The sequence below is a fragment of the Pristis pectinata genome, chromosome 31 (assembly GCF_009764475.1).
Source record: "Pristis pectinata isolate sPriPec2 chromosome 31, sPriPec2.1.pri, whole genome shotgun sequence".
Taxonomy (NCBI): Eukaryota; Metazoa; Chordata; class Chondrichthyes; order Rhinopristiformes; family Pristidae; genus Pristis; species Pristis pectinata.
Genome location: NC_067435.1, coordinates 13,813,063 through 13,825,996, shown reverse-complemented (window position 1 = coordinate 13,825,996; position 12,934 = coordinate 13,813,063). Strand labels below are relative to the sequence as shown.

General features: G+C 46.1%; 1 protein-coding gene across 7 annotated transcripts in view; it reads left to right on the top strand.

Moving 5' to 3' along the window:
- Positions 1-12,934, top strand: part of pde4a (phosphodiesterase 4A, cAMP-specific) — a 282,023-nt gene that overhangs the window by 205,170 nt on the left and 63,919 nt on the right. The window contains exon 1 of one of the 7 annotated variants that reach the window (XM_052042272.1): positions 2,416-2,588. The exons of 5 other annotated variants lie outside the window; for them this stretch is intronic. In XM_052042272.1, the coding sequence (XP_051898232.1) occupies positions 2,530-2,588 (59 nt within the window). In that variant the 5' untranslated portion in view covers positions 2,416-2,529. Of the gene's footprint in view, positions 1-2,415; positions 2,589-12,624; positions 12,736-12,934 lie in introns of those variants that run through there. One more of the 7 variants, XM_052042273.1, reaches the window with a different exon arrangement.

Here is a 12,934-nt window from a genome sequence, read left to right as displayed (position 1 = left end):
CCTCAATATCCCACCACCCACCTACACTAGGGGTAGTTTACAGTCGCCAAATAACTTACCAACCCATACGTCTTTGGGATGTGGGAGGAAACTGGAGCATCCAAGAGTAACTGATGCAGTCAGTGTGAGAATGTGCAAACTCCACACAGACAGCACTAGAGATTAGGGTCAAATCCGGATTGCTGGAACAGGAGGCAACACCACTACCCGCTGCACCACTGTGCCACCTAAGGTACAATGAGGTCCTCACATTGCTATCTGAAGCTCCAGACAAAGGCTGTCCATTTGAACAGTCCAGTGTCTGCTCTGGATCTATGGGGAAATCTCACTTCTGCTTCAGAAGGCAGAGGGTTTAGGAGACACACTGGAGACTTGAGCAAAAAAGTCCGGGCTGTGACAAAGGGAGTGCTGCACTGTCAGAGGGGCAGTACTGAGGGAGTGCCGCACTGTCAGAGGGGCAGTACTGCGGGAATGCCGTACTGTCAGAGGGGCAGTACTGAGGGAGTACTGCACTGTCAGAGGGGCAGTACTGAGGGAGTGCTGCACTGTCAGAGGGGCAGTACTGAGGGAGTGCCGCACTGTCAGAGGGGCAGTACTGCGGGAATGCCGTACTGTCAGAGGGGCAGTACTGAGGGAATGCCGTACTGTCAGAGGGGCAGTACTGAGGGAGTGCTGCACTGTCAGAGGGGCAGTACTGAGGGAGTGCTGCACTGTCAGAGGGGCAGTACTGAGGGAGTACTGCACTGTCAGGGGGCAGCAGTGGGAGTGCAGGACTGACTGAGCAGTGCTGCAGAACTGTTACAACGTCAGGAGGGCTGCATAGCATGAACACTGCACAGTCAGAGATGGTGTTTATCTGTTGGAGGAATAGTACTGAGGGGTGCTGCATGGAGGTGCCATCATTTAGATGAGAAATTAACCTAAGACCAATTGAGTCTCCTACATGGATTTCACTGGGGTGTTATCCCAGTTGCATCTGGCCATTATTTTCCCCTGGGTCATCACCGCACAATAAACTGGTTATCTAGTTGCTTCTTTACAACAGTGACTATACATGCACTCTCTGGCTTTAAAGCCTTTTGTGGCAGTCTGAGGATGTTAAAATCTCTTTGGAGCTGCAGTAAAACCAGAAAATGCTGGAGATACAAAGCAGGTCAGTCAGAGTCTGTGGAGAGAGAAGCAAAGTTAACTTTTCACTTCTGGCGAAAGATCATCGACCTGAGATCTTGACTGTTCCTCCCTCCACTGATGCTGCATGACTAGCTGACCATTTCCAGTATTATTTAATTTTATTTAAGATTTATTTAATATTTATTTTTATTTAAGATTTATTAAGATTTCCAGCCTCTGCAGTTCATTGCTTTCCTCTGGAGGTGTACAGAATCCTCTCGCTGTCTGTGCTGTGTGGGGATAGTCACTGCCGCTGGCACTCCCTATTGTTAGGACTGGGCTGCAGTGTATCCTGGCTGAGCCCAGTCCTCACTCACTTCTGCATTAATGATCACAGCAGGATTTCTAACTTCATTACTCTCCTTGCTGTAACACCAGAAAATGGAGGCAGGAGTAGGCCATTCAACCCCTCCATTCAATATGGTCAAGGCCGTTCTGCCCCAGGACTCATCTCCTCTTCCGTACCAGTTCCTTTGAGCCGAAAATTCTCTGATCTGTCAAAAGTGCATCCAATTCCTCTTTAGATACCCCAAATACTTTAGCGTCCCCAACCCTCCAGGGTAGTAAGTTCCAGGGGGACATAAAAACATAAGAAACAGGAGCAGGACTGGGCCAACCAGCCTTTCTAACTTGCTCCACCATTCCATAAGATCATGGCTGATCCAATTTCCCGCTCACTCCCCATACCCTCTGACTTCTCATGCAGCTCAAATACCTGCAGTCTCTGCCTTGAATCTACTCAACCACCCCTGCTCTGCTGCTCTCCAGGTTAGAGAATTCCAGAGAGCCCTCTGGCAGAAGAAAATGCCCCTCATCTCAGCCTTAGTTAGACAACCCTTATTCTACAATTAGGCCCCTTAGTTCTATGTAACCTCACCCAGGGAAACCCTGACAACCCACATGAAATTTCCATTTCTCATTTCCAAAAGGTTCTCATTTCCAAAAGGTTAGAGATCCAACCCAATCAAGGATTCACCCGATCTAACCTTCCCTACACTGCCTCTGGTACAAGTAAATTCTTCCAAGATCACCCCAAGCAGTTCACTACCTCTGAACTAGTAGCAATATGGAGGGGAAATGGCGAGACGACAACTTGTGTCTTATCCTCTGTGCCCATGAAGGTCGTCTGACGTGTTTTTAAAATGAAATGCAGCCCGGTCCGGTCCAGAGCATGGTCCTTGTCTCCGGGTTTTCAGGGCTGCCGTGCTACCTCTCGTACCTCGGGTCAGAGAGAAGTGAGTAAGTTCTGGGGGAAGTTGAATGGTGGAAGTTCTTTTGGCGATTTCTGCCTCTGTGGATCTCGGAGAGGCTTCTCGGATGTAACCGAGGAAAGGACTTCAGCTCTTGGAGGACGGTGTTATGCATTTCTCCTTCAGTGAGGAAGACATAAAGAAGCAGCGATTCATCAGGACTCTTAGGTTGGTGGTCCTTGCCGGCAATCTTAAACTGATTCGGGGAAGAAGGGGCGATGAAAAATAGCACGAGACATCAGCTCCATCCTGTAGCCACAAGCACCCAAACATCAACTGCATCCTGCCACCGCAAGCGTTGGGGGGAACCAGCACTCAAAAGCCAGCTCCATCCTGGAGCCACTGTACTCAAACAGCAGCTTCATTCTGGAGCCACAGGGCTCAAACGGCAGCTCCATCCCGGGGCTACAAGGGCTCAAACAGCAGCTCCATGCCGGGGTTACAAGGGTGCAAACGGCAGCTCCATCCTGGGGCCACAGGGGCTCAAACGGCCGCTCCATCCTGGAGCCGCAGGGCTCAAACGGCAGCTCCATCCCGGGGCTACAAGGGCTCAAAACAGCAGCTCCATCCTGAGGCCATAAGGGCTCAGACGGCAGCTCCATCCTGGGGCCACATGCATAGAATCATTGCGATACAGAAGGAACCCATTGAGACTATGCGGTTTCTTTGTAGAACAATCTAGTCAGTCTCAAGTACTTAAACATCAGCTCATCCCGGGGGTACAACAATGTTGGGAAGAGGAAAAGGACACCAGTAGGGGCCGTCAGCTATATTGGTGACATTGTGATTGAGTTTAGTCGGCTGAGGACAGTGTGTGTGGCTGGAGGTTGGCATCTCTCAGGCTTACCTTATCTGTATATACAGAATGGTCCAGGCTGCTTGTGTAGGTGTGCTGAGCTCAGTCATTGACACACCCCATTACTGGGCACTCTGAGAGAGTTTCTGCCTGCCTACATATGCAAACGAGCAGAGCAAACACCCTGTCAAGGAGTAAGTGAAAAACTCCCATTACTAAAACCAGCAAACTGCTGTACAGTTCGGAGAATCCTGACTAACACCTGGAGTAATTCTTCCAGCAAGGATACCAGACCATTTCTGCTCTGGATTAATATCTAGACCCAGATTAGTGTTCCGGGCCTTATCAATATCGTGCTTCTGATCAATAACCTTCTGTTGAACAATAGCTTGCTGTTGATCAGTATCAGCTCCAGATCAGTAATCCACTCCTGATCAATAATCATCTCCATGTCAATAGCCATTTCTGGATCAGTATCCAGTTTCTGATGAATAACCTGCTTCTGACTGGTTAATAACCCTTTCCTGATGACAAGCCTGTGTGTATGTGTGAGAGAGAGAGAGAGACCGACAGACAGACAGACAAATATAACGACATTGTCCCATGAATGGTGGTGTGTGTGTGTTCTGACATGTACAAAGAATGGGAAAGAAGTGAAGTAGTGGTGCCGTGTATATTGGTAATGAGATAAGATCAGATGTGTGAGTTAGATGACTGTGTAGTCCAGGAGGAGCAGTTGAAGGCGAGAATGAAAGGTATCGTAGGTTCTCAGACAAATGTGTAGGAGTAGGTTTTGTTTAATCAGAGGAAGGGAGGAGGCCTACAGGACAGGGGGCTCAATCCTGGGGTGTGAGGAGAAGGGTTAGGGGTTTAGGGCAGGTATAGGTATGGGGAATGCAATGATAGGGAGAGGGAGATGGGTAAAATAGACACGGGGTGCAAGCATCTAATCACTGAAGCTTCTACTAATGCTGACCCAGTGTTTATGATGATTTGTTGTGCTTTATGCTTGTGGAATGATGATTTTCTACTGAATTCTACTCCAATCAGTTCATGTTCTTATCTTCTGACACCTGGTGTCTATACTTCAAGATATCCTTCAGGAGCAGGTCCAGACTGGCACTGATCCCAGATGGTCTTGTATTCTGGTACAACCTACAGTAAACCATAAAGTTAAGTATACATACTCTGCCTTCTCCACTTATGATCCATCTGCCATCAGTGATCCCTTTATTATAGTGATCTGTGGCCCCTGTCCCCTCTTAGCCCCTCTTCCACTGTTAGAGAACATCGACTATGAGTTCTGACCCCTGAACCTAGGTGAGTGTCACTGGAACGTCTCCAGTGATGGGGTTGTGTTAGCCTGAAGCTTAAGTTTCCTTAATGTTTTTTGGGTGAGATGTTAAAAGGAGACCCCATCGTACTTCTGAGGGGGCAGAAAAGATTCCATGACTGTCATTTCCAACAAGTGCAGGTATTTCTTCCCCATGTTCTGCAACTATTATTTGTATCTCAGGCATCATCAGTAAAACTGATTATCATGTTGTTGTTTGTGGGAGCTTGTTGTCTGCATGTAGCTGCCACATTTCCTACATTACAACATGACTACACTTCAAAGGTAGTTTATTGGCTGTGAGACATCCTGAAATGAATGCGAAAGGTGCAATAGAAATGTAGGTCATTCTTGATGATGAAAATTAATTTAGCTCAGATTTTGAAGGCAGCTTATATGTTAGAAATTTGCAAATACAGCTTCCCAAAAGTATGGGTTACAAAAGCAAAATCCTTTGCCTGCTACAAATCTGAATTAATAAATGCTGGAAATACATAACACGTTAGGCAGCATCTGTGGAGAGAGGGACTGTTAACGTTGCAGTTAATGATCTTTCGGCAGCAGGATGGATGTGGGGAGGATATTTCCTCTTGTGCAAGAACAAGGGGCCTCTTTAAAAATAACAGGTTGCCCTCTTACTACGAGAATGAAGTGTTTTTCCTCAGAGGATCATGAGTCTTTAAGATTCTCTTCCCCAGAGGGCAGTGGAAACAAAGTGTTTGAATATTTTTAAGACAGAGGTGAGCAAGGGAGTGAAAGGTTACCAGGGGCTGGACAAGAATGTGGAGTGGGTTGTGATCAGCCATTTTGAATGATCGAGCAGGCTCAAGGGGCCGAGAGGCCTACACTGCTCCTAACTTATGTGTTGGTAAGGTTGTGGGTTTACTGATCTTACTCCATGGGCGATGGGCAGAAGGAATACTTCAAATAACCTGCAGTTTTCAGAGTTCAGCTCCTGAGGATTTCTTCTGGAGATGTGGCTGGTGACTTCAGTGGTCCAGAATAGGAATGCCTTTTAAACTCACTCAGGGAGACTCTACAGAATGGCAGACACACTCTATGACTGCAAGTTATTGTTAATACGAATGTGTTTTGATTGGATAATCTGGAAAATGTTTTAAATTTATCCTAGGAAACAAATTAAGGGTTAAGAACAAGCACAGATTAAGAACATTAGGAGTAGGAGTAGTCCATTCGGCCCCTCAAATTCCTGGCTCGTGCTCTCATTCAATAAGACCACAGCTGATTAGATCGTGCCTTCATTCTAATCCCTTGCTTTAGCCTCATAACCCTTGATTTCCCGCATAGTCTGAAAACTAATCTACCTCAGCCTTGAATATATTCAGTAATTCACCCTCAACAAGCACTCTGTAGAGAATTCCAAAACTTCACCACCTGCTGAGAGAAGGAAGACCCTTCAAAATCCTTCATAATAAAATCAGCCCTCATTCTTCTGAACTCCAGCAACTGATTTGTGATCTAATTGAGATCCAGGAGTAGTCTAATTTGGTAAGCTGTGGTCCATTACGTATTTGGCTGAATCTCAGCAGTTCTGAGGGTTTGCTCAGGCAAGGTTGACCTTGCCTCACATTCTCAATGCATTGATATATAAAGAAACAGCTACAACCTTATGGAGAAGGTGGTACCTTGGAGCCTACCCCCAGGTTCACTGGTGTTAAGGGAGTCGAGAAAGTGTTGTTGATTTCCTGCCTGTGGAGAGAGTTTAAGTGTTTTGTAATTGAGTGAAAACAGCTTCATTGATTTTCCAATTTTAGTCATTCGAACTTCTAACTCGCATCCTACACAATCTGATAACGTGGCTCCTGTGTTAATTCAGGGAGCATATACAGTAACGGGACTTTCCTTCAACCTCTGAACAGCAGCTCATCACCTGATATTGTGTGCATAAAATCATACAGGGCTGAAAATCAAAAATAAAACAGCGGATGACACAAATCCGGAATAGAAACAGAAAATGCTGGAAACAGTGGATCAGGCAGCATCAGTGGAAAGCAAACGGGTTAACGTTTCAGGTTGAAAACACTTCATCAGAACCGAGAAAGAGAAATAAAAAGGATAATTTTAATTGCAGAGAAGGTGGTGGGTGGGTTGGATGAGTCAAAGGGAGTATATCAGCATAAGAAAATAAGAGGAGTAGGCCACTCGGCCCCTCAAACCTGCCCTGCCATTCAATATGATTGTAGCTGATGTCTTCCAGGCCTCATCTCCTTCTGTGAGGTATGTGATAGGGGGTATTTAGAGAATGTGTCTATGCAAGGAATACCCAATAATGCTCATTGTTGGCCTTCAGATTATTTGTTTAAACACACAGCTGAATTGCCCCATTTAGCTGCATCCATTGCTGAGGTGGTACAGGAATTCTAAGCATCAAAGTCTAGATTTAATTGGTAAATTGATTTATTATTGTCACATATACTGATGTACAGTGAAAAATTTTGCATGCCATCCATTACAGACCATTTCATCACATCAGTACATTGAGGTAGTAGAAGGGAAAACAATAACAGAATGCAGAATAAAGTGTAACAGGTACAGAGAAAGTGCAGTGCAGGTAGACAATAATGTGAAAGGTCATAATGAGGTAGATTGTGAGGTCAAGAGTTCATCTTATCGTACAAGGAGACTGTTCAATAGTCTTTTAACAGCGGGATAGAAACTGTCCTTGAATCTGGTGATATGTGCTTTCGGGCTTTTGTATCTTCTGCCTGATGGGGTGGGGAGAAAAGAGAATATCTGGGGCAGGTGGGGTCTTTGATTATGTTGGCTGCTTTACCGAGGCAGCGAGAAGTGCAGACAGAGTCCATGGATGGGAGGCTGGTTTTTGTGATGTGCTGAGATGTAGAGGTACTGATGCACTTTCTTGGCTGTGGCTTCTACGTAGTTGGACTAGGACAGGCTATTGGTAACGTTTACTCCTAGGAACTTGAAGCCCTCTACCCTCTCAACCTCAGCGCCACTGATGTAAACAGGAGCATGTGCCCCACGCCCCTTCTTGAAGTCAATGACCAGCTCTTTTGTTTTGCTAACATTGAGGAAAAGGTTGTTGTTTGATCCCTGGATGACAGTAGAGATATTAAAGCCTGTGGGGCAATTACCACTCCCAATGTCAGAGCAAAGTGTGATGTGGGTTAAGACACATCGAAAGTTACAAAACTGTGTTTGTAACAGTAAGGTGGATAAATACCACATGCCAGATAACCTGGGTTTGTCTTTGCCAGAACTTCACCAGAAGTAGGACTTCAGCCAGTCATTCAAGGTCTCAGTGACCTACACCTTTGCTTCAGGAAAACAGGGTGGTCATAAAGAGTGGAAAGGGAGGACTGGCTTGTTGGGATGGCAGTTTTGAGTATTATGGGGTGGTGGAGCTAAGTCCTGAGTATTATGGGATGGCAGGGCTCAGTGCTAGGTGTTGTGGGAGAGCAAGGGTGAATGTTGAGTATTTTGGAATGGAAAGGAGAGTGCTGGGAATTGTAGCGGGAGCGAGTCTGGTTTGGCTATTGTGGGGTTATGGAGCTGAGTGTCGGCTATGATGTGATGGCAGAGTTGATTATCAGGTACTTTGGGATGTCAGGGCAGAGTGTGGGGGATTTTGGGATGGTAGGATTGAATGTGGCAACCCTGAACTTGAAAAAGCCCTTGCATGCATCCCAGAGCGAGACAACCCCATCCTTCTGGGTGACTTCAGTGCCAGGACGAGGAAAGATGCTGAAATCTGGAAGGGGATGATTGGCAGTCTGGGAGTAGGGGAATCTAAGAGTCTAACTCCTGACACAATGCTCAGAGCAGGGTCTTGTTAAAGCCAAAACCTTCTTTTGCCAGAGAGACAAGCATAAGACAGGGCAACAAGCCTGAACCAAGCAGCATTCAAGCAGGAGACTCAAGGAGGTCCACATCAGCTGTAAGAAAATCAATGCTGAACATCTCAAGAACCACCACAAAGATAGCTGTCCTCAGACAGTGGCTCTAGGCAACCTGCTGACTCCAAACAACTGAAGCTGCAGAGCATCCCCAACGTCAAGACTGTACTGGTCAGCTGTGAATAGCACCAGTGAAGAGACTCTTGGCTTCTCTTCCAGAAAACACTCACAACTAGTTCGATAAAAATGATCAGGAGGTAATTAATTTCAAGCACAAGGTGCTCTTGAATTGGAAAACTCCACCATGCATCAAAGGAAAAGAAACAGCTCAACAGACACCTGAAGGCCGAGCCCCAACAGGAAACCATAACAACTGATGGTGGGTGGAAAGAATGCAGGAGGTCCCGTGACTTGCTGATAACCAGGACGTGTGCAGATTCTTCAATACATCGAAGCCATCTGAGGCTCGAACACTCAAGGACCCAAACCACTGAGAGGCAAAGGTTGAGGCAAACTTATCAAGAACGGAGAGGCTGTCAGTGCCAGCTGGAAGGAGCATTTCAAAGATCTCCTCAACTTCGCTTGTCCTGGATGTGAGCACCTTTGACTTCATCTTACCACAGACTATCCAGTCAAACCTTGCTGCTGGTCCTGTCTGACAGGAAGTCAGGAAGGCCTTATGCGAATTGGGGAGCAGAAAGGTGTTGGAAGCAGAGGGTAGCCCTTCTGGTGTTTAACATTTGGTGGAGAGGACCTTCTGCCACAGATTCACAGTGTTATCTTCTTGATCTGGGACTTCTGCCTCAAATTCTAGATGTGGGAAGAAGAGGACATGCCAGGAGACCTCAAAGATGCAGTAATCTTGACCACGTTCAAGAAAGGAGGCAAATTCGACTGTGGTAACTACAGAGATTGTCCCTGCTATCTGCCATAAGGAAAGTCATCACCAGGCTCTTCCTCAGCCATCTCCTCTCAGTGGCTAAAGAGCTGCTCCTCAAATCGCAGGGTAGATTCCATCCAGGCACAATGGATGTGACCTTCACTGTGCATCATCTCCAGAAAAATGTAGGCAGCAGCATTGACCACTATACATGGCCTTTCTTGACTTCTTAGACTCTGTCAGTCGAGAAGGATTGACAAACATCCTTCTCAAATTTTGCCTGCAGAAATTCATCTCCACCTTATGAATGCTTTATGAAGACAGGCAAGCCCTGATCCCAACCCGTGGGTCCACCACAGACCCAGTCTCAGTGAAGACTTATCAAACAAGGCTGCCTCATGACTCCAACACTTTTCCCAATTTTTATCGCCATGGTGTTGCACTCCACCTCCAACAGGCTTTGTGCTCAGGTGGAGCTGGTCAATGTAACCTCCACATCAGAACCAAGGTCACCCAACTTTATGCAAACAACGGTCATAATCTTCCTCGTTATGACCTTGCACCTTATCGTCTACTTGCACTTCACTTTCTCTGTAGCTGTTACACTTTATTCTGCGTTGTTATGGACTCAGTGAAAGTCCCTTTAAGATAGAGAGTGTGTGTGTATATGTGTGTGTGGGGCGTGCTTACGTCAATAGAAGATAAAGGACGTAATGACGGTGGTTGAAGAAGTAAGAAGAAGAGGAAGAAGAAGAAGAGAGAGAGAAGGGAGAGAGACACCAGCCTGCTAGTTTTCTCTATCGATGGATGAGAAACAATAACTGTGTTTGCCACTGAAATCCATGTATGGAAATTGGAAGTAATCCGGTGGAGTTCACTTTGTTGCTGACCTGTAGAAGGAAACAGGTATTTGTGTGTGGACGACCACGATTCGGATGCTTTTCGGGGTGAGGAAGTCACTACCGAGTAAACACTGGAGTGTCATTTGGGTTCCATCGTGGAACATTTGGATTTCGTATGTACTCTCTCTCTGTTTTTCTACATCTACGTCTTATCTTCAGACAACGGTGGTTGTTGAAGAAGCCCTTGCTCATGTTTCACCTTATGGCTTGCAGAACTGAACTTTAAGAACCATTCCGGAACTTGGAGTTTTGGACTTTGTCACACACACACACGACGAGTTTAGTTTTGGGGTTAATGTTCGAGGTTTAACATTTTTGAATTCTAACATACTAACATTTTTACTTTTATTTTACGTATTATCATAAGTAGTAATTAATAAAATAGTTTTAACACTGAATCATGCTCAGTGTGTTTCTTTTGTTGCTGATTCGTGACAGCGTTCTGTATTATTTTACCTTGTACTACCTTGTACTTATTCACTGTGTAATAAATTGATCTGTGTGAACGGTATGCAAGACAAGTTTTTCACTGTACCTCGGTATAACTGACAGTAATAAACCAATTCCAAACCAATTCCAATTCCAACAATTGCGTACTCACAAATGTAGAGGCCAGCTCCAGGTTAATGTCAATTCTCTCTCTAAAGCAAACGAAGCTAACACTAAACATCCATAAAACAAAGGTATTCTGTCAACCTGCCCACCAATAGTAAAAGTCCACAACAAGCCCCTTGGAAAAAATATCTTGAAAGCCTGAGCTGACTGATGTGGGAACTGCAAAGTCTGCCACAGGTGGGGCAGAGGGTGCTTGGTGAGGGTTGGGGGCTGTAGATGGGCAGCTTGAGAGACGGTGCTCCTTTCATCGTTTATACTGGCCTACTGTCTACTCCCACCCAATGGACTCGAGATTCTCAGTACCATCCTGAGTGTTCCTTCTCCATCTTGTGCGGTCATGGGCCAGGGATTCCCAGGAGTTGGTGGGGATATTGCATTGTTCAGAGAGGCTCTGAGTACGTCCTTGAATCTTCTCTTCAGTCTGGCTGGTAATGTCGTGCTAAGACAGAGCTCAGAACAGACTGTCTGTTTCGGGAGTCTGGTTTCGGGCATGCAAGTGCTGTGGCTTGCCCAGTGGAGCCATCTGAGTATAATTATGGCCTCGCTGCTGGGGATTTTGGCCAGGGAGAGGATGCTGACAATGATTTGCTGAGCTCTCTAATTCATTTGGTGTATTTTGTTGGAACAGCATTGATGGTATCTCTGCAGTGCCTTGCTGTAGGCAATCCAGGACCCAAAAACATATAGGAGGGCAGACTGTGAGCTTTGTACTGGGTGGGACATTGTGATCTTCAAACACCCATTTCCTCAGCTGTGGCATCACATTGAAGGTGAATGTCATCATCAATGTCTGCCTTTGCAGAGAAGGTTCATGTGAAAGTTGAAGGCAGACACTGATGACAAAATTCATCAGCAGATTGCCAGATCCTTGGGGTGTCAGGAGTTGTGGGGATTGGTTGGGCGGAGTGTCGGGAGTCGTGGGATTGATTGGGTGGAGTGTCAGGAGTCCTGGGATTGGTCAGGTGGAGCCTTAGGTGTTGTGGGATTGGTTGGGTGGAGTGTCAGGAGTCCTGGGATTGGTCAGGTGGAGCCTTAGGTGTTGTGGGATTGGTTGGGTGGAGTGTCAGGAGTCCTGGGATTGATTGGGCAGAGTGTTGGATATTACAAGATAGCGGAACTACAGTAGATGTTTTGGCCCAGTGGCACTGACTGCTGACTGACCAGCTTACAGTTCAGATGTGGAGTGCCGAGCTCACCTGTTTCATTCTTTACAAAATGAAAAGTGGGAGTCAGACTTGGAGCTCCTCTGTTGTGCTCTAAAGTAACTGACATCCCAAAAAGCTGCAATTAGCACCCAGGCAGGAGGACCCTGTGACACAGGATCAGACACTGACCAAGCTGCCTGAGGTTGAACGTGAAGCCGATCTGTGTTAGAATGTTTGTGCAGACAACTTACGGAAATTGCTGCTTCCAGACGCTGATTACCCACATCTACCGCAAGAATGTGTATTGAGACACAGTCTCAGTGCGACAATGCCCATTACTGGGCGGGGAACCTCGGAATTACAGGTTCTGAAAGAGTGAGCTTGGAATGAGGTGTACGCTGGATTATGTTTCTGACTGAATTCTCTGCCTCTGTCTCACCAGAGCCAGTGTAAACACAGAAAGCACAATCAGACAATATGACGCCTTGCAATATTTCACTGTTATAGGTACTATATAAATGCAAGTGGTTGTTGTATTTATGTTGTGCTGTGTTATTTTAACCAGGACAAGCATCAAATGAGCTGAAGTACATTGATTGTCACCAGTTGCTCAAAGGCATGTCTTGAGCTTTCTTACCGTGGTCCCATGGCCAGTGGGGAGTTTGAGTTTGTTCACTCCACAGTCTCCACTGCTGGAGCCCTCACACAGGGGCCCCAAGACCGGACGCAGCTCATTGCTACCTCCATGACTGCCAAAGCCCGTGAGGTGAGGAGATGAGGGTAACATTCAAGATTAGGAATTTGGGGGTTAAGCTACTGCGACTCACAGTATTTCTGGAGAACAACACGAGTCTGGAATTTGGGCTCAACCTGCCCCATGGCTTCTCCCCATCCACCATATCAATTCCTCTCAATATCTAAAAGTTTTGATTGAGCAACTGTAAATTCCAGGAAATACAATCCTG